The sequence below is a fragment of the Amblyomma maculatum genome, chromosome 6 (genome assembly GCF_055883805.1).
Source record: "Amblyomma maculatum isolate TAMU_Amacu chromosome 6, ASM5588380v1, whole genome shotgun sequence".
Taxonomy (NCBI): Eukaryota; Metazoa; Arthropoda; class Arachnida; order Ixodida; family Ixodidae; genus Amblyomma; species Amblyomma maculatum.
Window position 1 is genome coordinate 33,469,759 of NC_139349.1, and position 27,084 is coordinate 33,496,842.

The window sequence follows — 27,084 nt, forward strand, 5'->3', positions numbered from 1 at the left end:
ACCTTAATGTGAGGCCTTTTATTTTAAGGTTATATGCTTGGCACAAAATTTGGTGTCAACGCTTCCGTCAGAAGCAGAAATTCATTTCTTTGTGAGCAAGAACTGTGAAGGCAATGAGGAGCAGTTGCTTCGGCATGAGAAATGAGGTGCTATAAAGCAATGTTGTACTAACAGTGTTCCCCTCTCCTCTTCCTTTTCGTTCAGCATAACTGCTCCATGCTTTCCTCGCATCCTGCATTCTTAGTATTTCTGTGCCCATTCATGACCTACCCAAACTAATGTGAACTCTAACTGTGAAAACACCCTTTCTAATGGCACAACTGCTGTTTAAAACACGCGCAGTTTGACAGCAGCGTACCTGTGTCCCAACAGTTGGGTGCTGTTCAATTCTCTCCCCAAGCAATGGTTTTTTTTTAGGTGAGCATTAGGAACTAGAAGAACACAAGGTTAAATAAGGTTGACAATGATTATTTCAACATTAAATATAGCAAAGCCCATTCTTGCTCCCAAATCTAAATTCTTTGTATTTGCAGCAGAAATACATGTTTTCGGACAGGATTTCTTGGGCAGCAATCAAACTTGACCCAACTCTCATAAAACTTCTTCGTGGCATAAAAATCAAGGAAAAAGTAAGCTTTACGTGGAAAAGAATACCTCACTCTATATACAACTGTATAGATGAGCGAGTCAAGCATGAGGTGTGACATACACATGGCTAAATAACCAAAGTTGCTCCCCAGGAATATATAAATATGAGTTCACAGTAACTAACTTTGATAAATTCAGCATTGCTTTATTAAAGGAAACAATGTCATCATCAAAAACAATCGGGGGATTAACACCACCCACATACAACACAGCGTACATTCAAATATATGTGTGCACGCCAGCACGCACAAAGTGTGTCTAGAAAATGCACACCAAATATGCCCCTCCATTAGTAAAATATAACCATCAAATTATTAAAACAAACACTAAGCTTTACTTACCGAGAGTAATTACAACAGTGCAGCTTTTCAACAACAAACACTTAGCAAGGCGATGCATTCCAACATTCAGTTCATAAAATCCCCCTAATTTCTGCTGTGAGAACATCTGACCGCTTTTTTCTGCTTTCTCCCCATTTCCTACAATAAAGCATAAAATAAAGCAAACATCTTGTGGGCACTTCCAGAGAGACTGATGTTGCAAAACAACGTCGCAAGAAGTGTGCAATGTTTGTTAAAACTGATGGAGTTCCTCTAATGCTTGATATGTACACCTATGGAGCTTTAACAGAAGCTGCTTCTCCACTCTCTCCCCAGCTTCTCCAAAAATAAATAGTCCCTCACTGGCTGCCTCTCTTGCTATAGATCCTTGTTAGGGTTGAAAAGGATCAGGTTCTTGCTATAGATCCTTGTTAGGATTGAAAAGGATCAGGTTCTTGGTACTCCACGGGATTCCAGAGCACTTGTACACAATGGTCCACACGTAAGGGATGAAGAATTCTTCGGGTTGTGACTCTTCCACATAGCGGAACTTGAGATCAGGAAACTTCTGCAATTTATTTAACAAAATTGCATGAATGACAAAAAACTAAGTAAAGTGCCACAGCTGATAAAGGAAACTAGAAGACCATGCTTTCAGCTTTAAGATTTCCTCCACCTTCTCAAGCTGCTCAATATGATAATTGGTATTTGAATAGTTCAAGCATGCTACTTAGCATGCTCAATCATAGTGACAGTTCAGGTGAGGAAGCTAACCAGTGCAGCCAGAAGTGGTGGGTCCCTAGGGCTAGAAGCTGTAATTAATCAGCTTAACAGCATCTTTTACACAAAACTTAAGAACCAAAAGCATAACAAAAATTTAGTTCGATATTTAAAAGACCATTCATGACCCAACCCTTTTTTTGTGTAAAAAAAGAAGAAAAAAAAAAAGAAGAAAAAAAAGAAAAAAAAAAAAAAAGGCAAGGGATGCAGTAATACTGGGTACTCACCTTAAGCCTATCAGTGGGCCAATGTAGAGCTGCCTCCTTGATAGACTCCATCACTTCACTCACAGAAACATGCTTCTCGGGGGACTCGAGGCGGGATGAAAAATATGAAAGAACCTGCCGGTTATATGAAAACAACACAACAGCAGTTACGAATGTAGCAATCAGAGCAGCAATGGGTGGAACATAACGCACTTACTCGCACAATGTGAACATCTTTCTGAACATTTCGTTGTGTGCAATGAATGCAGCGCATGAAATTCCAGAGGTTATTCGAGAAAGAAAGTGCATTCGTTATACAAGTAAATAGTATTGAAATTTTCAAATGGCAATTTTCGCTCTGAAAAACTTTGCTTGGAAGGCAACCACAATGAAGCTGCGAAAATATCAGGCCAGCAAATGTTCACGAAAGATACTTCTATGATCAAATCTAATTAAGAAAACACAAAGCAATGATTGTGAACTAAACCATGCTCTCCTTAGTTACACAAAGCAGAACAGATACTGAACTGAGTTATTCGTTCCCTGATGAATAATATTTCTTTTGGCAGTTACCCAATGCCAATTCATAATATGAAAACATGCACTGTTGGCCTTATAAGTCATGCAATTTTTAACCTGCAAACTTAATTCCACATTTTCAGAGCCCACAGCTAAGTGTATACTTTTGCATAACCATAGAGCTCTCCTTCACTGACGGAGTGAAATACCTGCCAAAAAGCAATTTAAAAAAGGGTAGAGGTTCCTTGCTTTACCAACGTTAAAGTGCAAGGATTATTTGCTAGAGGTGTACGAATATTAAAAAATTTCAAATAACAAATCGAATATCCTCCTATTCTATTGCAAGAATGAATCAATAGTGCATTACAAGAATTATTCGGAACAAACTGAAGGTGTTCTTGACTTATCAAATAGTTTCTAAATAATTAGCTGTTGATCCTAATGAGGACCGGCGTATTTTTCTTGGATGACTATTCAAGAAAAAAAGACCAGTACCGAAAGCCAGATAACATCATGCTCTACCAACCTGCTTTCAGCCTAAAGGGTTAAGCGGCTTTTCTGAGGCGTCATCTCGAATCATAAGAGGTCATTTTTCCATAAGTGCAACTTGATGCCCATAAAGTTTGTAAGCCGAGTTTGTGCTACGACCCCTCAGTGGGGATTAGTACTGCGATCTTTCGACAGCTACAGCTTTAACTCCATGAGTTATAGCACGAACCCCAATGTTACCACTTTGTTTCACACGATTGCTGATTCTGTATGAATAATCTCACAAGTAGTGAATCCTAGTACAATAACTGATTTGCATTCGAAAGTTTTAAAAAAGTAATACTTTCACACTCCTAAAACAATTATATGCCTAAAGCAAATCGGATAAGTATTATCAAATATGAGAACACATTACAAAACGCAACTTCAGTAAAATATTGAGCCCGAACATGCCACGCTTTTAGGAAAAAGTGTTCAAATTAGTCATTATTAGTGATATCGCAGCTGGTATATGTACAGGTAAAGCAGAAATTAAACGAATTAGGCTATGGTGTATGAACTGTTTTCAATGTTGCAAAGAAAAAAAAAATGCCAGAGTTGCTTCAGGTTTAGGTGATCACATCAATAACATTTACTAGTGTACATATTAATAAGCACCTCCAGTCATTCCCTTAGTAAGCATAAGAAAAGCTTGGATTGCTGACATACGTTCTGTAATTTTGCGGCTCCAACTGTACATAATGCAGCTCAAGCAATCATACACTGTAATTAACGGCGAAATCTCACCAAATAAAATTTCACACACATGCCACGCACAGAAGATGACAATGACCTTTTAATGATACGAGGGCCGCTTGGAAAAAGAGCATCATGGTGCCATATGTGTTGTCTACACAACCCATTGATAACTGTTGGGTATACAGTGCCTCCCCCCCCCCCCCCTCCAAAAAAAAAAAAAGTGGTAGATGTTCAAACCCTGTGGGCCACTCTTGTAGTGCAGATAATCACTCACCGTGTCCAAGTTCTGAACGACATCCTGAAACGTGGGGTGCAGTCGGAACGGCTCAAAAACATGACGCTTGTACAGTAGTGAGTAGAGCAGGTTTGGGTTGCATTGCAGTTGGTTGGACAAGCAGGAGTTGATGATCTCCAGGATCATGCGGAGCACCTCTTCCAAGATGGACAAGTCCTGAAGCTGCGCCACGTGTCAACGAAATGGCAGATGAAATGACCTTCCTCTTCTTTGAGTTATATAAATTTCTCATTATCAGCCCACATTATAATAAAAGCTCTTAATTTTAACTTGAAGGGGACGAACAAAAATGTACGCATTATCTGAAAGTTCAAATTATTGAGTGACCCTCCCAAAAATAAACAAAATTCAAGAACTGGTTGCACTGCGATAAAATAATTTGTTGAATGACTGGCAGTTGGCACCCGATTTCAAGATAGCAATGCCGCAATGACTATTTTTCATGTTTTAATCAATGCTTTGTTGTGTGCGTACTGATAGTGTACTGATAGCCACATTCGTGCGTAACCCGCTTGCACAATTGGCGCGATGTCGCGTATATGGTTCCTCTTGCCGCAGAATATTACTCTATGATTCATTATTCTTTTCCACTTTGAGATACTGTTTTCTGATTTGGGGCACTACCACACAAACTGACATTAACGCTCTTTCAAGGTTACAGAAAAAAGCAATCCGAATCATCACTAATGCTAAACTTGATGCCCATACAAAACCAATCTTTGCTCAACTAAAGATACTACTTGCTACCGCCTTGCACAATTCCATTCTTAACGCACACAACCGTTCCGGCATAGCGAAAAATAACACATACCATAAAAACCTAGCCTCGTTAACACTACAAACATAAGTATACAACACACGTAGCTCTGACCCCTGGGTAGTACCTTGCACCCGAACAAATTACGGACGACAAATGTTAAGATACTGTTTTTAACTCAGAATAGGCCTCTTGTGAAAGTTACTGATGTTTCCATTTTTCTGTTTTTCCATTCACGCAAATTTTCTCAATGTTTTGTATTCTTGGCTGTACTACTGTAATCATCACTGCTGCTTCTGCCAAATAAATGTCTCTCTGCAGGGTGTAGGTCTTGTCAAGTCTCCAGAAGGCTTTTTGCCTACACCCGCAGCATTGTGTATGCGGTGCTGAAATAAACTTCTGATTCTGATGCTTTTCATGAACATAGCTATGTTAAAACCAAACCAGATATGGGTAGGATTTTAAATATAGACAAACGTAGTGCCGCTCTTATTCTGTCGCGATACTTAAATTTTTCATTTCTGACAAAAAGGTTGTTTAGCTTTGTTTAAAAGTGGTCAGCTGTCAGTTAAAACAATAGTAGGTGAATGAGATTTCATATTTAAGCAACAAAAACACAAGTGAAAGTCGCCCATCAAGACAACAACATATACAGTATTTAGCAAATAAAAAACATTCTTTAGCTCGACTAATGAAATGTCATACATTAAAAAGCGACATGGTTAAACACGCTTGTGTAAAAATCATTAAACATGACAAGGAAACACAAAGGAAAGGTAGTGCTATAACCAGAGGAGCAGTAGCCAAGAAAGCTGGCTCTCATTTTTCATCTGTGAAAATTTATTGAATACTGTTGGCTAAATAATTTTAACTTCGGCCAACACAACATGCTACCTGCAAGAAACCAGCCTTTCAAGTAAGTGCGGTAAGTAAAATCTCATTAATCTGATCACCCATTGCTACTGCGTTGCAGTGCAAAAAGGGCTGCGGAGGCACTTACAATTTTGAAGTAATTTCTCTGACATTCCTAAAAGTGTACACAAAGCAAAGCACTTGAATTAACCTGGAAAATGCATCGTTTTCGATAGTTTTTTTATTCTTCTTCAAATGTATAGACAGTCATAATCCAGGCATTCATTAGATACAATTAGGGTCACATATAATAAGGCCACTTTCAGATAATTCAAACATTTTTCCTGGTCCCTTGAAAGCTGAATCAACAAGATTTTACCACGGTCAAATATTTGTGCAATTTTATTTTTTGCTCCGATTTCCAACTTTAGGGCTGCAGTTCCGTTACACCAACGGTTCTCTTCAAGGTCAACTTATTATATGTACATGGCTTATCAGCATGCAAACAACTACGTACTCAGCTACAACCACATGAAGAAAAATGCAAACACACTATAGTTACTTACGAGATCTGTAGAAAAATCATCGTCACTCGACTTCAAGTCAGGGTTGTTCTGGATTTGATCCATTACTTTGGACAGCCTTTTAGAGAGGGTTTCAAACAAACTGAAGAAGCAGTGGAAAAACAAAAGTAAAATTAAATGTGACGACAATGCTACCAAGGAAGCTGAATCAAAAGTGCATTCCAATATAACACGCACTACACACCTGACAAACCTCTGGCAAACGTATGGGTGCAAATTCTTGAAATGACTGGACATGTTTGCCAACGCTGCAAGGCAATTTGTGTGCAGGTACTTGTCCTGCATAATAAAAATACAAAAAAAAAAGAGAATATTATAATAACAGTGATTCAGGCTGCTTATAAGCAGTCTTATAGAGTCTTAGTTATAAGCAGAGTATAATAAAACATTTATTATAGTCTTTTTTTTTCCCCCTCTTTTAAGGAGGAGTTAATGTATAGACTTTCGGTAAGAAAATAATATAGAACACAAACGGGATGTAATAACCATCACCACCATTAACCTGACTACATCCAATGCAAGACAAAGGCCTCCCCTATATAGTACCTACTGTTAACCGTGTCCAGTGTCAGCTGTAGATATCTAATCCCTACAAAATTCATACCTCATCTGCCCATTTTCTGCCGCCCCTGCTTTGCTTGCCTTCTCTAGGAAATCAATCGTTACCATTAATTATGACCACTGGTTATCTTTGCCTTACATGCCCTGCCTATGCCCATTTCTGCTTCTTGATTTCAACTGAGACGTCAATTACGCTGTTCCCTGACGGTGACTGATTTTAATCACTTTGTCTCTCTTAATGTTATGCCCACCACTTTTCCTTCTTTGGCTATCTGCACTGTCAAATTAAGTTCAACCTTTCTTTTGTTTGCCACCAAGTTTCTGCCCCATAGCAACTGTAGGATACAGCTGTTAGATACATTTCACTTGATGAGTAACCTGCCAAATGCACCCCGCCTTGTTGTCATTCTCCTAACTATTCCACGCTTATGGGCAGGGTCTGCGGTCATCCCCTGCCATAAGTCGATATACTCCCTTGCCATTTCCAACAGCTTGCTACTTATCGTTAGACGTTGGTTCCTTCCAAGATTGGTGAAAATTTTTTCAGTTTTCTGAATATTAATTTTTAGACCTATTAACTATTCTACTTTGCCTGTTCAGGTCATTGATCACGCTTTGCTATTTGCCCTCTAAAGTACAGATGACTGAATTTCCATTAACTTTTATCTCCAACTGTTCCCAATCTAGGCCTCCGAATATTTTCTGCAAACACAAAGTGAATAGTAATACAGATTGTCTCTTTCTACCTGACACCATTCGTTATTGGAAATTTATTCCTTTCTTTACGGAGGGCTATGATGGCTGTCCAGCCACTATGTGTATTTTTTAGCATGCAATTTTACCCATGCCCCTTCCTCCTTGGTTCCATAATGCCTGGATGGTTCCCAAGGATCCGGCCAAAGCAAATGCTTTCCAAAAATCTGATTGGGTTACTACAGGGGCTGCTTATAATTAGCGGATTTCTCCATCCTGTGATTTTCAGTATTAATATGGCCCATTCGAAAGCTGCCCTGGTGAATGGTTAAGTATAAGGCTGTCTTAATTCTATTAGATTACCTTAGTACTTTGTAGGCAATGAATAGTAAGCTGGCCAGTCTGCAATGTTTCAAATCCTTGACGCACCATTATTTACAGACTGAGATAATGTTGGTGTTCTTTCAAGGTTTGAGCGTGCTCGACATCATAAGGCATTGCGTACGCGGGGTGGCCAGTTCTCCTTACATAACCTCTCCATTGTCCTTCAATAGATCTGTAGTTTTTCCCTATGCAGTGCTTGTAAGGCTTTCTCTCCATCATCTTTCGTTACTGATAGGATATCCAATTCTTCAGCTTCTCTGACTCCGTAATTATCATCCTGATTATTTTGGCTCCTGTCCAGATTTTGGCCTACGCCTAACTTCCCCTTGGCTGCTTTTTGGTTGCCTTCATTCTTTGTAACATGCCTGACTCAGCATATAAATTTTTATTAAGTTTGTTATTTGTGCTCCTTAAGGGGAGATGCTCCTCGAAGATACTTTTTTCTTAATATTCAACCTATGATTATGAAACTTATATCATTGATAAGGATTTTAATGCAGATTCCAAATATGGTCTTAGTTTTTATGTAGCATGCATAGTTTTTGTGTAATAGAGTCTTCAAAAGTAAAATATAGGGCTTTTTGTGCACACTTTTTTCAGGATTAAATTTATGTTTAGAGTAGCTTGCAATAGCTCATTTTGCATCTTAGGTTTAGTAGTATGAGCAAAACTACTTGAAATTTGATTACAATATTCTGTATTTGCAAAAAAATTCACTAACATCAAAAGTGTACATTCTGGGTGCTGCTAGTCAACATTTTGAATTTTTGCCAAAAAATGTAGAAGAGATATTGACAATCCAGACAGATATGCCCATTCTGCATACTTTGAAGAAGCTGTGTGCAAAATTTTATCCAAATCTGAGAATTCTACGCACTTGAAAGTTTGTGCACAAAATGTAAAAAATGCTGAAAATTAGAATTGGAGAAAAACGCATCTGAAAGTTTGAAACATCTGCATTCTTGAAAAACATGACACAAGCACATGAAATTTATTCACAAAATACAAAAATAACAAAATACAAAAATACCAAACTGCAGGAGATGCTGTCGGAGAGAAGAAGGCTTACTCTTCCTCTCCAAGCAGACGGCAATGGCGGGCGCTCCCGCGTTCTCGAGAGGCAGACGCGCGAAAGTTGACGATGTGCGCGAAAAATTGCAGTTTCTCGAGTCACCTTGGCTCAATAAAATGGATTTTTTATTAACTTCGCGTTCGAATTTTGCCTTGATTTTTGGGGGGATTGTAGCTGAATGCCCAAATATAATTTTGCAGTAAAAAACCGAAAATTGAAAAATGTCGCGAAAAACTCGCTTTTTCGACGTGCATCTCCCCTTAACTTTCACAGCTCAGCCAGTCCTATTCTATCTATGGCGTTAGATACTCTTTCGGATGTTTCCTAATCAGATATTTTGTCTCCGGAAAGAGATCATTGGTACCCTGCCAAACTATCCATTCCTTTGCTTCTACTGTGTACCCTGTAATGATATTAGTGAGATTGCCATTCGCTGCTATAACACTGAGGTCGTCGTCCTTAGTTAAAGTAGAATATCTGTACGACAACAAGAATTCCTCAGCTTTCTGATTTACCAATAATCCACTGAGCGAGTTCTGCAATGTAAAGCATTACAAAAAACTCATTCTTTCTAAAGAAAACAAACCACTGAGACATAAAGGCATTACCCTCATGCGAGTCATGTTAAAGTGGATGGTTCGTATGACGACCAGGATCAGCAGTCCTCCAAGGGAAATTTCAGACAATGACCTCTCCGTGTACCATGAGATGTTCTTGAGCATCTGCAAGGCAAGAAAGCTGTCACTTGACAAAATTCTGAGCCCAGAAGAACATCGATCAACAATGCTCGTAAGTGCCTTGTTGCAAACCTTAAGCATATGCATCAAAAACCGCTTAGCGCATGTTTCACACCGCGACTAGCAAGCGTAATGTAGAACTGGAATGCCACATATTACAGCTATTGATGCGTTCCGCTGTAATGTGAACAATACCATGATTTCAGAAAACGGGGGAGTGCGAGTTGGGAGGAAGGTTCCTGCAGGGAAGGGGTCGTATCGCTTATATGAGGATGACATACGCCACAAAACATGGATAAAAAGCAGAAAGAAGAATAAGTAATGGTCTTACAATGTCGTGCACCGCCTCGTTGAACAGGTCATCCTCACTAAGTATCAAGAGCACGATAAGAGACATGTAGATGTGGTGTGACGTCCTCTCAGGTGCTTCGTACAGAATCTTCAAGATAGGTATCATCTGCAGCACAGAAAAGATACCCACAGCATTCAGTACGTCCGCTTTCAAGATTTGTGCATGATTTCTCGCTAGTACTGTACACTCCTTGTCATTAAGTAATAACATTCAGAATGGGGGACAAATGTATGTCCCAAAGCTATCATATTCTTACCTCAAGTTATTGAAGGAGCAAATAGCTACAGACAATGGGAACATTGAGCAAGCTAATTTTTACAGCCTTTGCTCAAACAAAAAACACTAATCTGAAATTTTGCTCATGTCCTTAGTTCCAAAACCTTATTTTGGTTGCAAAGCTTTCACTATGAAACAGTCTACTGTGAAGCAGTAGATATGGGTAATGCAATTTTCGTGGAAAGCTTATGTAGCCCTATTTATTCACAGCTTCCTTTTAACAAAGTAAAATTTCACTTCGAGATATGAATAACTATTTTTCTCACGAAACGGAACAATAGCTGGGGTTTCTCCACACATGTTTGCATTTGGACAAAAATCAGCATTGGTTCAGTATGGCAGCTCGATAGTCTCATTTTACAAGACATACAGCAAAACACCAAATGTACCACTGTTGTCCATGGGTCATGCCAGATAACATGCGTGAACTATAGCACTACCATATACTTCCGCGTATAAATCAGCTACAAATACAAATCAACTTCTCAACTTGCAGCTGCTGCTACTTAAAAAGGAAATGGCTTCAAATATAACTAGACAGTTACATCTCCTACCCTTCAGGCAATGACATAATGGCATCTGCAGCTTGAAGTAAAAGAACATGTAACGATGCAACTGCTGCAAGCTTAGAAGCCGGAGGCAAATGGAGATAAAAGGTGATAACTATGCTCCATCCTGTCTTCCATATTTGCACGCAGCCAGCTGACTGCAGCAAACCAAACTACTGCCAATGATGGTTTATGAAGATTAACATCCCAAAGCAACTCAGGCTACGAGTGATGCACTGCAGTGGAAAGCTTTGAATCATTCCGACCGTCTGAATATCTTTAACGTGTGCACCAATTTTGCACAGTATAAGGACACCTTGCGTTTCACCTCCACTGGAGCATGGCTGCCGTGGCTGACATCGAACACAAGTTCCCCGGCTCAGTAGTAAGGTGTCTGCCAGCGGTCCGACAGTTTCGGATCTCAGCATTACGTGCTCTCGTCAGGGAAAGTGATTGGAAGTGTGAGCGGGCTGGGTAAATGGTGCAGAGATTGTATTTTTGTACTGGGATTGATTTAACGATCGCAACTGGGTTTCAATCCTGCAGCGGCACAAACAGATCAACTTTGCTGCTCGCTTGCATAAAAGCACAACACTATCACCACAGCAAACCCCTGCATGTTTTACTATACACTGCATGTCACAGTCATCACCAACTTCCATTCGTGTGCAATGGATCCAAACATATTGCTCTTTCATTGCCCCTTTATGGTGTGTTGAGCAACCCGAAAATTTTTTACTGTCCTATCAACAAGGTCCCTAATCATTGAGCCTCACCTCGAAACTTTAGCCTCGGACCAAAAGTGAAGTGAAATGCGACATGGTAGTGCACATAATATGCATGTAGACAACTAAGATAAATTGGCTGTAGTTTTTACTTTTGTGTGCATCCTGCCAGGAATGGGCACTGGTATGGGGTGCATACTGCCCACGAGTTTGCTGAAGCTACCATATACTCTACAAACAGGTAGTTTTCAGATGACCAAAATGGTCTTGGCATAGTGGTCAATAATGGGAAATTTGTCATTTGTAAGATAAAGCGTTGGTTGCGAACTGCTGCAGGCTTCCTTCCTTTCAGCAAAGTGCAACTCAAGATAAGCATCTGGGCCATACATTCAGTGGAGCTGTTTACAGTCGTATTTTGACGCAGTAAAAATTTTTTGTGAGCAGGGGTCGTTTTAATTTCATAGTATGTGCAATCACTCAGCCGTCCAATAACCAGTTAGGCTAGATCCAGTTTACCAGCAGCTAGTACTGCGGCCTTCCCAACGTCCTGTCTGCAGCTGGTAGACTTACTACTGAGCTTTACTTCTTAGAAAAAAATGAGACTGGCTGACAGGGTGCAAAACAACAGGACAGCTAAAACAGGGTATGGATTACCCGTTCTTACTCGTCACATGTCTTGCTTAGCCTATTTCCTGTTCTTAATGAGAGCAAGAGTATGGTCAACTGGTGTCTATACTATAATACTTCTAGCTTCGCATTTATTCTTTTCCAGTTCACTGCAGCATCCTTAGTAACACTTAAACATTTCTCATTAGCCTACAGGCTTAAGCCCCACAGGCCAGTCATTACAGGACACAAAGGAGAAATTCTGATTCTGCTCCAATGCCCAGTTTGGTTTCGTTAAATCCTGCCCTCAAAATTTCACAAGATGATGCCCTGAAGCACACTATGCCATTGCTTTCTTCCAGAGTCTAAAAGTGGCAACCATTTCCAGGTCAGATGATAGCCAGTAACCAAGTTCCACAAAAAAAAAAAAAAAATTCAATTGCAATCTGAATAAAACCAGGAAAGGAAAGATCTTTAGTTTTCCTTCAGCATCCACTTCAAGTGCATCAAATTTAACCACTTAAATCCTCTGAAACTTGCCCCGAGGCATTTATCTGCAAAAAGAAATACCCAGAAATTTTGCTCTTTCCAAAGTTGCCTGGAAGGACTCCACTTCTTTCCAATTTAAAAGCCTAGCCAAACCAAACATGCTTAAACACACCCATTTTGATCATCACAACATACTATACCAGCAATCATGCTGACAATGGTCAATGCTGCGAAACCCCAGAGAAAACCCCACATATATATACAATTAGAAATGCGCAAACAGTACTTTTAGACAAGTGCAAAAGTACCTGCTGGCAGCATTGCCTGCAGGTATGTGCAGTCATGGACAGAATAATATGGACGACACTTTTGCATTCAAACTCTTCAATTTAGTTTTGTATCATTCGTAGCGGCGCAGGAGTGTGCTCGGAACATCCACAATTCTGCACACTCTACACAATGCCTTTCGGCCAGGGAATTTAGGGAATTTATACAAACAGGGTCCATATCACTGATATTCTACTGTATTACTTGCATCTGCATCTAACATCCGTTACTTTTCATTAGGCTATGTGTCAAAAGACTTTGGGTCATTTCCTCTTGCCCATGACTGTGCCACAGGGCTAGACATGAGCCAGGCTAGAGCACCACGGTACTCACCAGCATCTCAATGTTTGATCTTGAAAGAACATAGGTCTTGAAGTTTCCATTTCGATGCAGCAGCAAATAGAGGAGCAGCGTCGTCTGGTCGTTGTTGAGCGTAGTGCATAGCGTGTCGTATAATTTCCCATAGTCGAGCTTGAATGAAGGAATGGCCTCAACGCTTCCTCCAGCATCTGTGCAAAGCAAACATCCCCCAACCCCTTCAGATAAGAATGCGAAACCAGGAACAAGACTTCACCGAGCAAGCATGCACAATCAAATCTTGATAAAAATAAACGGTATAGAATGAAATAATGGATATAACGAAGGCTTAGACATTCCCTCAGAAGCTCCCACAGAGGCCCATGTATCTGATATATCACCTATTTACAAAGTAAAATTTTCCTACGATGATATATGCTGAACCTCCAATGAACACCACTAGCCATTTTGTGCTGAGTGTCTCCAGCACTTTCGCATCACTTCGATGTGCCAAACTGAAATCATTGCACATAACTTACTCTGTCGACCCCCGCAATGAGCAGGCTAAAATATTTATGCAACCTCAAGCGGGGCCTGCATGGAGCATTAGTCTAAACAATTCATCAGCCTATTTTTGCCGCCAGCACTCCCTTCTTTGACAAAATGCACACACAGTAGTCTCATCAAAGCCTCGTCCACCATGCAACGCTTCAACACAATTAACAGGGTCACTGGAGTTTCCTGTTCTCCAATCTCCTCAGTGAATGCGGCCCACATGCGAGCATACTTCGCTTTCGTGGTTCCATGAAAAGCTTAATTAAAATCTTTTTTTCCTGAGCAAGGCCTCATCGATGAAGCCCGTTGGCAGTGCCATTGATGCACTCGACAGTAGCGAAGTCCTGCTGAATTCACAGGGCCAAGCAATGGAAAGCGAGAGTATGAAACAATTTTCCGCAGCTGCAAGGTGGCCACCATCAAAAGTTTTCGGTCTAGCCTATGCATTCATGACATGACAGTCCTGTCAACCAGTGAATTGTTGTAGGTTACATGATCGTAAGCTGTGCTGCAAAGCTACCATAAAAACCTGCATATAATACGAGGTGCAATTTGTGGATAGCAAAAATATAAAAAAAGTTTTCACTCGCGTGTAATGTGAAAGAGGAAAGATCAGCAAAAATATTTATTTGCACTACATTTTGCAGTTGCCCCGTGAGGAGTATGCGCTATGTGCTTCCGCATCGAACGCCACCCCGTGCGAGGCATCATGAATAGTGCCAGCACTAATTCGCTCCCCTTCTCGCGTCGAAACACTAGATCTGAGAATTTCCCGCACTGTGAGAAAAGCAGCTCTCACATTCACCCCGGAAATCGCGGCAGCCACATGGTGCTCAGTTAGCTCTAAAATCAGTAGGCCACTTTCAGCACAGAAGCGAAATGGCAGCCCATGAGCTGCCGGCTAGCAAGCGCCACACTCATGCCTCTTCGCGTCTAGCACCGTGTGCTGGCGCATGGCGTGGGCACCCTGTAAGTGTTCTCGAATTCGGGGTTTTCGCGACGTCATCATCCAGTGTATCATCTGCCGAAGGTCGCTTACTAAAGACATCTTTCTCACACCTCTAAACGCGTTCGATATTCCGCACTTCTCGAAGGCCCGACCAACATGCTCCTTGAAAATGATGGTCAAGTGTGCGCGGTTCGGCCGCAGGGCATGGCCAGCATAGCTGGAGAGGCCTGTGAGAGACTCGTGCAGCATGCCAAGTGGTCTTTCGCTATCCCTACATCGTGCGATGTGCGACCGACTTCCTTCTGGTCGTGTGTGCGTCGCGGCACTGTGGTCGCGAGGATCGCCGGGTCGGCGTGGTGGAACCGAAACCATTGAAACAGTCAGCCGATGCCACTTAAGATGCTAGACAGCGTCTCCTCTGGCTGGGAGCCTGATGCTGATAGTGTTGATAAATAATGAGGCCGGAACTACGAAGTTAGGCTGAAATTTGTTCGAATCCGCATACAATATGAGGCTGAAATCTGACATGACGAAATCGGGGAAGAAAAACCTCATATTATATGCGGGTTTTTACAGTAATCTAAATAAGTAATCACAATAAAATTGTTGCCACATGACTTCCTTTATAGTGGTCCATATTAAATGTGGAACCTAGAAAACTGACCTAAATTTTCTAAACAGGTCTATCTCTGTATATATTATACTATGACATTATTAGTGTTTCTTAGGTACTGTGAACGAAAAAGAGGCATGCGTTGTCAAAGCTGATATACTTGGTTGCTGTATGTACAAGTGCTGTCAAAAGTAAATGAAAGGCAACATCAGCAAAAAAAATTTATCTGACCGCCCTAATTTCAAGCATCCTTGAATGGATAGATGCAAACGTTTTTAAAAAGCATTTTGCAAATAACACAGAACACCAATACGTATATCTATAGAGCTATACTTTAGACTCAAAACAAATAATCTTTTTTTTTTCGTGAGAGTTGCCTTCTATTTACTTTGAAAAACTCACTGAAAGCACATTGAAAGCTCCTGCAACGTATAACAGCAGCACACAAAACTCCTCATATGTTGTCCTTTATAGTATAATGTGCAGTAGATAAGGCCACTGGGAAGTGATAGTTGCAACCAAGGTCACATGATGCTATAAAGAAGCAATGGCTATGGCCAAAGAAGTGGCTGAGCCCTGTGACTTTGTGCAATGAGGTTCAATAGTACTCTCATAAAGTTGTGCATCTAGTGGTACACAAATATACTACATACACAATGAAAAGTGACATCCTGTCATATAAGAGGTGAGCTTAATGTCTATTTCCTAGCTCAAGAGCCTCCGAACTTCCTTCAGACGCCAGAAGTCCTATTCTACCTTTCCTCCTATAAGCAAGCAGAGTTCTTTCCTTTCGCTGACCTACTCTGGACAATCAGCATGTTTTTTTCATCACATGCGACTTACTTAGACAGCAGAGTCCATATTCTTTCCACGACACAATGACATTCAAGCGAGCTGAAACGCTGTGACCACTATGACCTACGATGCTTCTAAAGCTCATGTACAGTACACTAGTGACAGGCATCTCGCATAGCCCGAGTCGCATTGGGACATTAAACTCACTATACCAAACCAAACTAGTGACAGATTTCATACTGCTATGATTTTGCTGAGCTTGTGAAATTGAGCAAGCACTATGATTTAGATCAGCTAAATGCACGCCTAAAGAAGAATCTCAGCCTGGTTAAAAACGCCGCTGAAAGCAGTATAAAGTGCAGTATAATGTGTGGTTCAACAGCACCTGGAATTACATGAGATATGGTCACACCATAGCCCCCGTCATTTCTGCAATCACCTTAAAATTCCTCGGGACACATTCATCTGTGGTGCAGCAATCAAGTACCAAATTTCAACTCTGACAGTTGATATTATGATTCCACAGCTTAGAACCCACTTCAGTGCAACTTCGGTTGTAACCTTGATTCCTTTAGAAGAACCCCTAATTTTTAGTTTTACTGAAATGTTTGCTTCAGTCATATTATGTTCTATTTTTGACATTTGTAGAACACTGCCTTATGCCCCTTAAAGCTTGTTTGTGCTTCTAGGCCTTTGCGCTTGAAAGCACCAGTTACTACAGCAGCTTCTCTCACAGGGTACTGCACGGCGTAACTTCTGCACCCACTTGTTTTCCTTGTGGGCTAAAGTGAGCCTTGGCATGTAAAGGTCGCTGTAGTGCCTTCTCAAGCGGAAGAGTGGTCCGTGACAAAACTCGTTCCACTCATGTGCTCAATCATACAGGCACTCACCCACTCACGACCTGAGCAATCTAACCCGGCTAACCTAGCTAGGCAGCATTCGCACCTTGAGAGTTGACAAAGGAGAAGAGGGCCTTCTTGTATGGCACAGTGATGGCCTTGTCACTGGTGCAGTGGTTCACCAGGACCAGTAGCAGCAGCAGGCTCTGCTGGGCAAGCACGGTCTCCTTGAGCCGGGCCGCTTCCTTGTCTTCTTCCTTGCTGCCGTAGCCCAGGGTAAGCACACTCCAGAGGCCCGCTGTAGCAGCAGCAAGGACAACCTTCAATTTATTTGCAGTCGATGGCATCAACACAGCATGTGATCTTAAGAACTAAAAGCACTTAATGTCGCTGCATGATAAGCTGGCCATGAGGAAAGTTCTACCAGACAAACAAAACAGAGTGCTAAAATAAAAAAAAGATCACTGCTTTTATGTTCTAAAGGTGATCGGAGCATCAAATGGCGATTAGGGAGAACTCAAGAAAATATGAAAAGTTTCCAAAATGCCAGTTACCCAAACCTCCCATTTGTCTAACTTCAGTGATAAAAATAGCTAGCATGTCCATGTCCTCTTTCCTGAAACCCATGGTCACTTTTAAAAGCGACATCCTCCATTAAACATGCCAATTACAGCACATCATCAGGGCATGTGAGAGGGCATCAGGAATTCATCAATCGAACATCAATCGCAGTCAAGTTATCTGCTTCAACCCTCATTAAAAGCTACCCATCTAATGTGCTGAAGCACTAGTCGAGCACTTTTTTCAACAGGATTTCAATCAAGACCACCTAACTAAAATGTTGAGCACAAAACAGAAACAGCCTCAGACTGTTACTCATGGTTCATATAAATATCCGACGCAGCGACTAGAATCTTAGATAAGGAATCTTTGAGGGCTATCCTCTTTTTTCTCTAGTGACTCCCTGGCCATTCAATGCAAGCAAGGACAGTTACACTATTTTAACCTCAATATAATGTGTGGGACAATCGTGCAGACTACAAAACATTTTCAGCAGTTTTCTCGCACTGTGCAAATTCTCGATATCCAGCTACACTATCTTCTATTTTTAAGTTTACTTGCTTGCTTGCTGCTTGTTTAGCATGCTTGGAGCTTTTCAATTGTCCCACTGTGGAAACACTGACATTCATAGAGGACAACATGCATTTTACTCAATGTGAATAATACAAGCAAAACAACCGGAACTTGTGCTTTTCATAAGGCACCGTATTAATAATGCACACTTCATGCCGTGAAGCAGAAGGCAAAATGGAGGCGCAAAGCTGCTTTGAACTGAATCGTTAGTCAAGACTGAACTAAGGTTTTAGAAAAAGTGGAGCATGATGCAGCAGCCATCGCCATAAAAGAGACAAATCAAACAAAAAATGAGGGTTGAGGAAGGGAGCTCGGACACACTCAGGTGGTAGCTGTGAAATTCAGATGGCACAGCAGATTATATTTTTTTGCGAGGCTAATACTTACACATACTCAATTTCGAACGTGACACCCTGTAAAAATTTGTTTATGAGCCGATAGAAATCGATATGAAAGGTAGGAGGTAGGAAATTTATAGGAATTGATAGGAAATTGATAGACATCCTGTCCGTGCCTACTTGAGTATTCGTGGTCCTAGTTAGGAAAGGTAGGAGGTAGGGAAATTTATAGAAATTGATAGGATACAACAGATACGGACATTATGTCCATGTCTATCTGTGTGTTTGTTTTTGTTAGCGCTGCAAAACCTTTCCTTTTAGTCAAATGCACCGACTAGCCCAGCAATTGGTTTTAATTAGAAGCAGATAAAAACTTACGAGAAATTAAAGGGCTGCATTTAAATTTAAGGAGTTTCAAGTTAAAGGTCTTTTTAGAAATCAAAGGTGTTCAAGGATTTCAATGGCCCATGTAAACCCTGCCGCTACAACTGCACCACTGAAGAAGCAACTTTAAAGCTTGAAAAAAAAAAAGGAGAGAGAGAGAGAGAAGAGGGGCTTCAACAGCACTTTCTCCTGCAGAAAATCAGCACACATTAAAACTGTAAGATGAGCAAATATTCAGCACATGCACTCTAAAGTCATTCCACTCACATTACACGGAGTTCTTTAATAAATAGGTCACTTACATGCCAGACCAATGATGATGCTTCCACCCCCTTGGGAGCGATAGTAGCTCTCCGGGCACTTGTCCTGCCTCACAAAGTTCTGGAGGAGGCTCTTTGTGAACAACAGGGCATGGATCGAGCTGCACAAAGAGCAATAAAACCATCAGGCTTCAGGAACTGCTCATGATGGCTGTACATCGACCTGCTGCCACCTGTCAATTCTAATTGGTGAGATCATGCAATTACAAATTACTAAGAATACACACATATACACGATTTTACATAGGGGTGAAGGGCGCTGCCATATTGGGGTGCTGGGCTTCTCTCGAAGCACCACAGAGTTGACGACTGGCTCCCTTAACAGCCCCAGACAAACCGGTTTATTTGAGGGTCATGAAATGGCCTATATCAGGTGCTGATTTAAGTCGGGTTGAAGAGAGATCCCAAAAGCTAGGTGGGGTTACAGGAATGTGGGAACAAAGAATATGCAAGAGAAAAGAATTATTACACTAAAAACTCATAAATCTGACAACTGTTAATTTAGAGAACTGGATCACTTGGACAATCCACCTGGTTCTGATCAAAATATATACTGTTTTGTGGAGTAAAGCTCTCAGTAATTTTAAAAAATTTGGAAGCACTCTAGTTAATTTGGATGAGTGGTGGAGCCTGCATGTGCACAAGTAGCCCTTGCGTCGAACCATAGCTTAAAGGTACCATGGCCTCGACTACGATAATCAGTTGGAAAGGTAAAACGTGATGCCTTTTCTTTTTGCGCTGCGTTCCACTTTTTGCTTTTTCAGTTGCATTGTACATGTGCCATGGACCATCAGCTAGGAGCTTGCAATTATTTTACATTAAAAAGTGTACATTTATTCAGCTCAAAGCATGCTTTTTCTTTTATGGAGAGTCTGTGTGCATGGGACGGGGGGGGGGGGGGGGGGGTGGAATGGAGAGGGAAAGCCAGAAGATGCCTGTGCTCTAAAGGACATGAGTGTTGTTTTCATCTCGCGAGTCTGCACTGCACCAATTGCTGAAACTGTTGAAAATAGTTATTGTCTAGTAAGTTTGTTGCATGAATAAGGAATAAATGCATGCTGATGTGGCGCACAGTGTTGTGATATTTATTTTTGTCCTAACCAATAGTCTGACGTTTCGTTAGCTCGGAAATTTTCTCAGGTCCAAGAAACCCGAGTTTAACACTCGACTGCTTACTGTGGCTTTGGTTTTCGTGTGGACTACTTCACACTTCTCCTGCCTTGTACTCTCTTCAACACTGACACCTAATATAATTCATGATTATAAAGGAAAAAATTTACAAATATTCATAGCAGGATTGCACAAAATGGATACGGAACAACTTGTCAACAAAATCCAAGAGGCAGAGCTGTCTCTCAAGAATACACCCTGAACTAGTGAACTGCGATAGCATTAGTTCATTAAAAAGTGACCTGTGAACACTTTTAATCTACAGTCTATAAGTATACTTGTGACCCTAAGTGAGCTGTCTGCTGTTTCTTGAAACTGAATGCTTTTATTATGATGTATGCTTGAAAAAAAAAATACATTTGTCTCAGAAGCTCTTTTTTTGTTTGGCCAGTGATTAAACATTTCAGATGCTCTCAATGTCTGCTAAAAGACCTACCCTTCCAGCCCGACAGGATTCATTTAACCACGTGACACGTGCATCATCCAAGGAAAAGTTTTCTTGGACTATCTAAAATGGTCGAAGAAGGAGAGCTCGATATTACTGACCACTTTCCTTGCAGCACCGACTTGTAGATGGGAGAGTTCATAGATGTGTTCGATGAGAACATCTGCACAGACAGCAGCACGAGAAGAGTGTTGATGGCCTCCACATGAAGAGCATAAGTGAAATCCCTGTGAAAAAACAGAAACAACGTTAATTTCTCTGTTTGGATAAACAGGCTAGGCTAGGCTATTGCTAGGCTAGCTGCAATATAGGACAAGCTTTGTTCACAGGTGGTATATGAAAAGTTAACATTTCTAGACTTTCTACATCAACAACAAACTTTTAAAGTTTAAAATTTGTTCTCATATCAAGACTTGTCCCACATAATGGCAGAACAATAGCAACGTAATTCCATGCATGCCAAAAATTCTAACTAAATAAGGTCATTCAACTTACAACAAAGGAACGTCGACAACAATTTCAACTAAGGCATTCACCAGTGAATCTAGAAGGTCATCCTTTTTTGTATCTGGAAAAGCCAATGCATTATAGACAAAGTTTACAACCCATGCGAGACACAAGCAAAACATGAAGAATCAAATCTCAATCATAAACAATGTAAAATCCTGGCTTGAATATTTAGGAGAATCCCAAGGTGGAGTAGATCTGTAATAAGGGAGTAATTACACAATGAAGTCCACCCAAGAGCAGCCGTACAGCTACCGGAAAAAAGTCCTGCTAACCACAGATGAAACATATAAAGAAACAACAGCCCCACTACCATGAAAGGGAAGGCTATTGATGTGTTGCAAAGCAATACAGAGAAAAAGTTGTAATATTTTGGGCAAAGTTTCTTGAGAAAAATTGACGTTCTGGTGCCGACGTGGCACCTTCTTTCTTAAAGTCAGCCTGTCTCATGAGACTGTTCAGAGTGATGATACCTTTTCTTTCTAGTTTTTTTTCCTGACTAGCAGGTCTCTGTCAAAATGTTAATATTTCAAAGCAATACAGGTAACCCAAACAACGGAAATATACATTACGCAAACAGACTAATGCACAGTGGAAATATCAGCGGAGGTCTAGTAGCTGTTTATCAGTACTACACATATAAAGGATGCAATGCATGAGCTTACTGTTGCAACACAACAGCAGTTAAAATAAGGTACCAATGACATGGTATAAGATGACTCGTTATACGCAGTATTTAAAACCCTGTGAACCCCTAAATGTTTGCTTTCTCAAGTACATTAAGTATGGAATGTGCTGATTTACAGGGCTGCCCTCTTCTAGATTGAACATGTCTGCATAATAGCTTGGATACTTGTGAAATCAGGAGCAGGTGCAAGTCGTGCATGAAGCTTACACGCAGTATGCAGTTTTTGCATGTGTGCAATAATGTGGACGTCAGTCTCATGCGTACACTCTTTGAAGTTGTGATTTTACCTTATCATGGGCTACTGTTCACATTAGAAATGAACAGCCACATACACCAATTAGAAGAAGCTGGGCTATACATATTAATAAACAAGGAGAAGCGATTATCGAGTCACTCGTACGCACATGATTTCTTACCTCCTATGGTGGGCACTTGAAACTGCTTGACAACATTGTCTTCAGTAACCGTGACTACAAAGTACTTCAAAATGAACCGTATGATGAACAAGGCATTGTAAGTTTGCCAGGTGAAGATGTTACTGAAAACACACACACACAAAAAAACATTAATTATATTATTTATATGCATGGGAGACACACAGTATTGGCCACGTGTTTCTGTGAAGTATACCAAACAAAGTGCTTTTTCTGTAATGGTTGATCGAAAATCAAACAAGGCGCAACATAATTTAGGCTGAAATATTCATGCCTTGTTAAAGTGATACTAAACTATCCCGATAAAATTATCCCTGTTTCCCAACATGAATTTCAGGCACTTTATACCTCTATAGACTAAACCTAGGTCAAACCATGGCTTCATTTTGGAGAGCAATGGCTGTCCACCCTTATATCATAAACAAGGGTTCGAAAAAAAATTCAGTAAACCCCGATTTCATGAAAAAAAAATGCAATATCAGTGTAGTTACACTGAAAAAGTGCAAGACATTTACAACATTACAGTTATCTAGCCAGACAGGTGAATATGTAATGATGAAAAAGACTGCAGAATAGCTTTTTCTTCTTTTTCTTAGTGTGATGAGGTCTCCTGCAAGATATTATATCACATGTGTAATGGAGTAAAAACATATATTTTGGTGCATAATGTCTTGAAGTAACAGAGCACAAAACACGGCCGCCATGCATTTCGACTTTGTTGCAGCGCGACCACCGGGCCTGAACCAAACCCCTGCCCTATGGATCAGCCAGTCATTAGCCCTAACCGCCGAGCCACCGTGATGGGGGGAGTGTAAAATTTGGACGAGTTTTTGCACTAAGACGTCCACACTTGGCGAACTTTCCTTAACACACAAAGAACTGAAACGTAGCAGCCAGAATCACAGATTGCCTAAAGAAGAACCGCCACTAATTTAGGTTCAAGATCTGCACTTATCACATAATATAAAGCATGCACAAACTCAGTACGACATCAAGCTTCCTTATAAAGTGGCAGGACTTGTGAATTTGTTACTTATTTATGATCAACAGTGCGACAAGAATCTTACTGAGTGTGATTTACAATAAACAAATCCTTGTAATATTTCTGAATGGCAGGAGGCTTTGAAAGAAAGCAATGCAGTTGGCAGACCAAAATGGTGAAGACATATGCCTTCTCTTCTCTCCAAGCTGGTCCACCATGATGAAGACAAAATGTAACAATGTCACTACTGTATGAGCATGTGCTATTATGATGAAAAGGAATTCGAACAGCAGAGTACGTGGAATTCTGCCCAGTTAGGGCTGCCCAGCATCTGCCGGCTATTTAGAGGGTGCATGTACAACTACGACACGTCTTTGTTGTTGCTGGGTGAACTGATGCGTTCAATTGGAGCTGTCGTAGTGCCACAATCTTCTTCTGGCTAGCGACACCATACCATGTGTGCATCCGGAGCACCAGAACTGACCAGTGATTGATAAGCGTCCTGACACTCGCAGCATGATTTTCACAGTCAACGAAAAATGACTGGAGCCGGTAGCTAGAATTAAACTGTGGGAAAATAAAGAACACATGCTGAACATCCTTTCCAATCATCTCTAAATTTCTAACCTTATTTTTTGTTTTATTTTAATTCAGACCTACAAAGCCACAAACACCGGGCATGCACTTGCAGTAAAACACTACTTACAAATTCTCAATGCACTTACAGGAACTAGTGGCACATCTCCAGCAATAAATGATTCAGTCTTTGGATGCGAAAATGAAAAGCAAGTGTCAGTGTAGCGCTTGTTTGCAGGTAACTTATTTAGTATCAGTAGCATCAGCTGGCCAGACACAGCATATTGTTACGGACGAGGAAGAAGTGGGCACTGGCGTGTGCAGGCTCGCTTGCGCTAGGCCAGCCAACATTTATTATATGTCATCTATCATCGCCATCGGTCATGTTCTGTTTTGTTTCTTCATCGGCTTGCTGCCCCGTAACATTTTGGTGGAGCTTGCGACGTACGTTCATCTCACCTCATTCTGACCTAGAAATGCGACGCCCCCTGCTTCCGTCACCAGCAACAGGTTCCTGGGATGCATCTACTAGCTGTTCCACAACCTACTAGACTCAACCTGACCTCCCCGTTCTTACCCCCAACCCCACGCCTAGTCCCACGCCCTGACCACAAGACATGATTAATGACAAGTAGCCCGACATGAAGACCCACTGACCAGAGCCGCTATCAACACATGAGGGCACATCACAAGATGCAGCGGATGAAAGACCCAACCAAAAGATCCGACCAACCAGAGACGCCAACCAGACGAACCCACCGACCCGATACAATGACACAGTGAGGACATCGCCCAAGCCCGTGCCGTCTGATGCGTGCCTGGGACTCAGCCGTCAAATCCTGTCGACCTGTGCAGCAAAAGCTTCCTGGGCCAGGCTTCAGCGGTCATCATGGCGACAAGCCGTTACTTTCCTTCTCATCTGTTCTCACCCATCCACACACGATCGTTACCATGCTGTACATCTGATCAACTTCGACTTCTTCGTTCAACGATCAGGACGATCGCTTGGTGGCTCCGGGAAGTGTCATGGACGAGGAAGACTGGCGTGGACAGGTGTACTTGCGCTAGGCTAGCCAACATTCATCAAACGTCATCTATCACCTCCATCGGTCATGTTGTTTTGTTTCTTCAGCGGTTTACCACCTCGTAATAATATAGTCCTTTTAAAAAAATCTCAAGCACCAATGAGTGATATACAACTTTTTCCTTTTAAATATACAACAAATCCTGCTTAACGTACAAAGCTAGAAACCAAATTGATTGGGTGATTCTTGTTTCATACAATTCTTTTGCAGACAAACTCAGCACCACTCGCAATCCTTTCATCACGCACTAAACATGTTATGAAGGCTATGGTTAAATGCCTCACTCAGTCTGCCAGCTATTCTGTGCAATAAACAGGCACCACAACCACAACCGACTGGTATAGCTTTCACCGAGTGCATAGAAAAAACTGCGCCATCCGGCAAGGTGCAAAAGTTCTTCCTTTCTACCACTACCCACCACCTTCTCTGATGCTCTCCTAGATAAAAAAGTTTTAAAAATGCATCATATTTCTTATAGCATCCCATTTCAACAGCTTTAGGTCAATGTCGTTATTATCCTGAATAACAGCTGCCTCATATATGCAGGTCATGCAATATAGCCGATAGTCTTTTTACTGCTGCTAGCGCTATCCGAGCTTGTGATGTCAAGCTCAGCTGCTTATTAATATGAACAAGTGGCACATGCATCTCATATATAAATCACCAAAAATTAATAACATGTGCACAGGTGGTAGCACTTATTCGGAGAGGTACTGCACTTTTCCTGCCAATATTTATTCATTGTAGAAGGTGGTAGATTATTTGGTCAGTGAAACGAATTTCATTAAGTACTTTGTTCACTCTGTCCATTTAAAGCCAATTCTCATTCAGCATAGGCTGCTTTCCTTGCTTAATTCCATTCAGAAAGCTGTTATGTGTCTGTAGACATAGGAGATCTCAAGAAGCTATTAGTGCTTATCAGGACAGTGCCTCCATTACATATCTGATGAGGCTGCACTGTTTTCAATAAAATATGCATTGCCAACTGTTATACGTGTCTAAGCAACATATGGATTAAAACACATACTTGTCACACTGTGCTGATGCCTTCAGTTCAAGGGCCCGGGTCAGAAAGACGCTAACCAGAGCACTAAAATTGCCGGACACTGCGTTGTTCAGCAAAAGTGCTTCCAGCAATGGCTCTAAGGAAACATCAAGATGACTGTACTCCTCACTGCGGCAAAGCAAAATAAGCGAAAGTCGTGTCAAATACACAGTGCTGTCGATGCGTTTGCTATAGTACATCGCAGGATAAGCAAGATGCTTTTGTTATTTAACGTGCGCACAACAAGGTACACTATGTTCGTGCAGATCAAACAGCCTTCAGAGAGCTATAGAAACAGCATATTTGCAACGATTCAAATGCAGAGTCGCAAAAACGAATTCCTCCACTGCGACTAGTGGTTACCAAGCTTACCTTGTTCTTGGCGGCTGAATGGTGAAAGATAGCAATTGGTTCCAAAATGGGTCATTTGGCGTAATGGGCTCTTTACTAACGAAGCGCTGTAGGTGTTCGTTCTTCTTCAAATCATGGAGCGAACTTGTAGTCGTCCCCATTTTGGCGAAAGATCAGCCCTGGAATTGTAGAATTTTACTTCGAAGGATGGATCATTGCAGCAAAACCATGCGACACATCACACGGCAAGAAACGCAGCTCAAGAGCACAGAAAACGATCCGAGCACACTGTAAGACGGGGTCAAAAGCACAGTAGGCGGCCCTTTAAACACGAACTGCGCGGCAAGGCGTGGTGCCGCAACACGTCACAAAGATTTTCTGTCCCGTTGACATCACTGTGCACGAACACGAACCTCAATGGGGAAGCAGTTGCTTCTTCACTTCCATTTGGACAAGCCAGGGACTGCCAAAATAAAGATAATCGACAAGGTAAACGGTGCTGTAACGGAGCTGAAAATCCTACGCGTGGATACGTGCTCACTTACGCAGCATATCCGCTTCCGCTCGGCGACTACAGCGTCCTCCCACGCGAGAACTGCCTACCGAAACGAAACGTGAC

General features: G+C 41.3%; 1 protein-coding gene across 2 annotated transcripts; it reads right to left on the reverse strand.

Moving 5' to 3' along the window:
* LOC146185440 (dymeclin) lies at positions 1 to 27,078 on the reverse strand. Of its 2 annotated transcripts, none has more exons than XM_084606389.1 (16): positions 27,011 to 27,078; positions 26,487 to 26,644; positions 26,097 to 26,243; positions 22,409 to 22,530; positions 21,293 to 21,365; positions 20,899 to 21,024; positions 19,165 to 19,283; positions 17,113 to 17,304; positions 13,292 to 13,467; positions 9,967 to 10,092; positions 9,507 to 9,620; positions 6,373 to 6,467; positions 6,171 to 6,270; positions 3,975 to 4,157; positions 1,976 to 2,089; positions 1 to 1,536 (listed from the first exon to the last, which is right to left on the reverse strand). In XM_084606389.1, the coding sequence occupies exons 2-16, from the start codon at positions 26,624 to 26,626 to the stop codon at positions 1,387 to 1,389; spliced, it is 1,977 nt and encodes a 658-aa protein (XP_084462515.1). In that variant the 5' UTR covers positions 26,627 to 26,644; positions 27,011 to 27,078; the 3' UTR covers positions 1 to 1,386. The 2 variants fall into 2 exon arrangements, with proteins under 2 accessions (XP_084462515.1, XP_084462513.1); XM_084606387.1 differs by having other exon boundaries at positions 26,879 to 27,013.
* Positions 27,079 to 27,084: the final 6 nt, after the last annotated feature.

Bases quoted from the DNA above. Each gene is read 5' to 3' on its own strand.
- LOC146185440 (XM_084606389.1), bottom strand. From the start codon at position 26,626: ATGGGGACGACTACAAGTTCGCTCCATGATTTGAAGAAGAACGAACAC. The intron at 19,284-20,898 runs GTCAGTAATATC...CTCTTTGTGCAG, and splicing joins TCGGTGCTGCAAGGAAAGTG to CTCGATCCATGCCCTGTTGT. The intron at 1,537-1,975 runs GTGAGTACCCAG...AATAAATTGCAG, and splicing joins GGCCCACTGATAGGCTTAAG to AAGTTTCCTGATCTCAAGTT.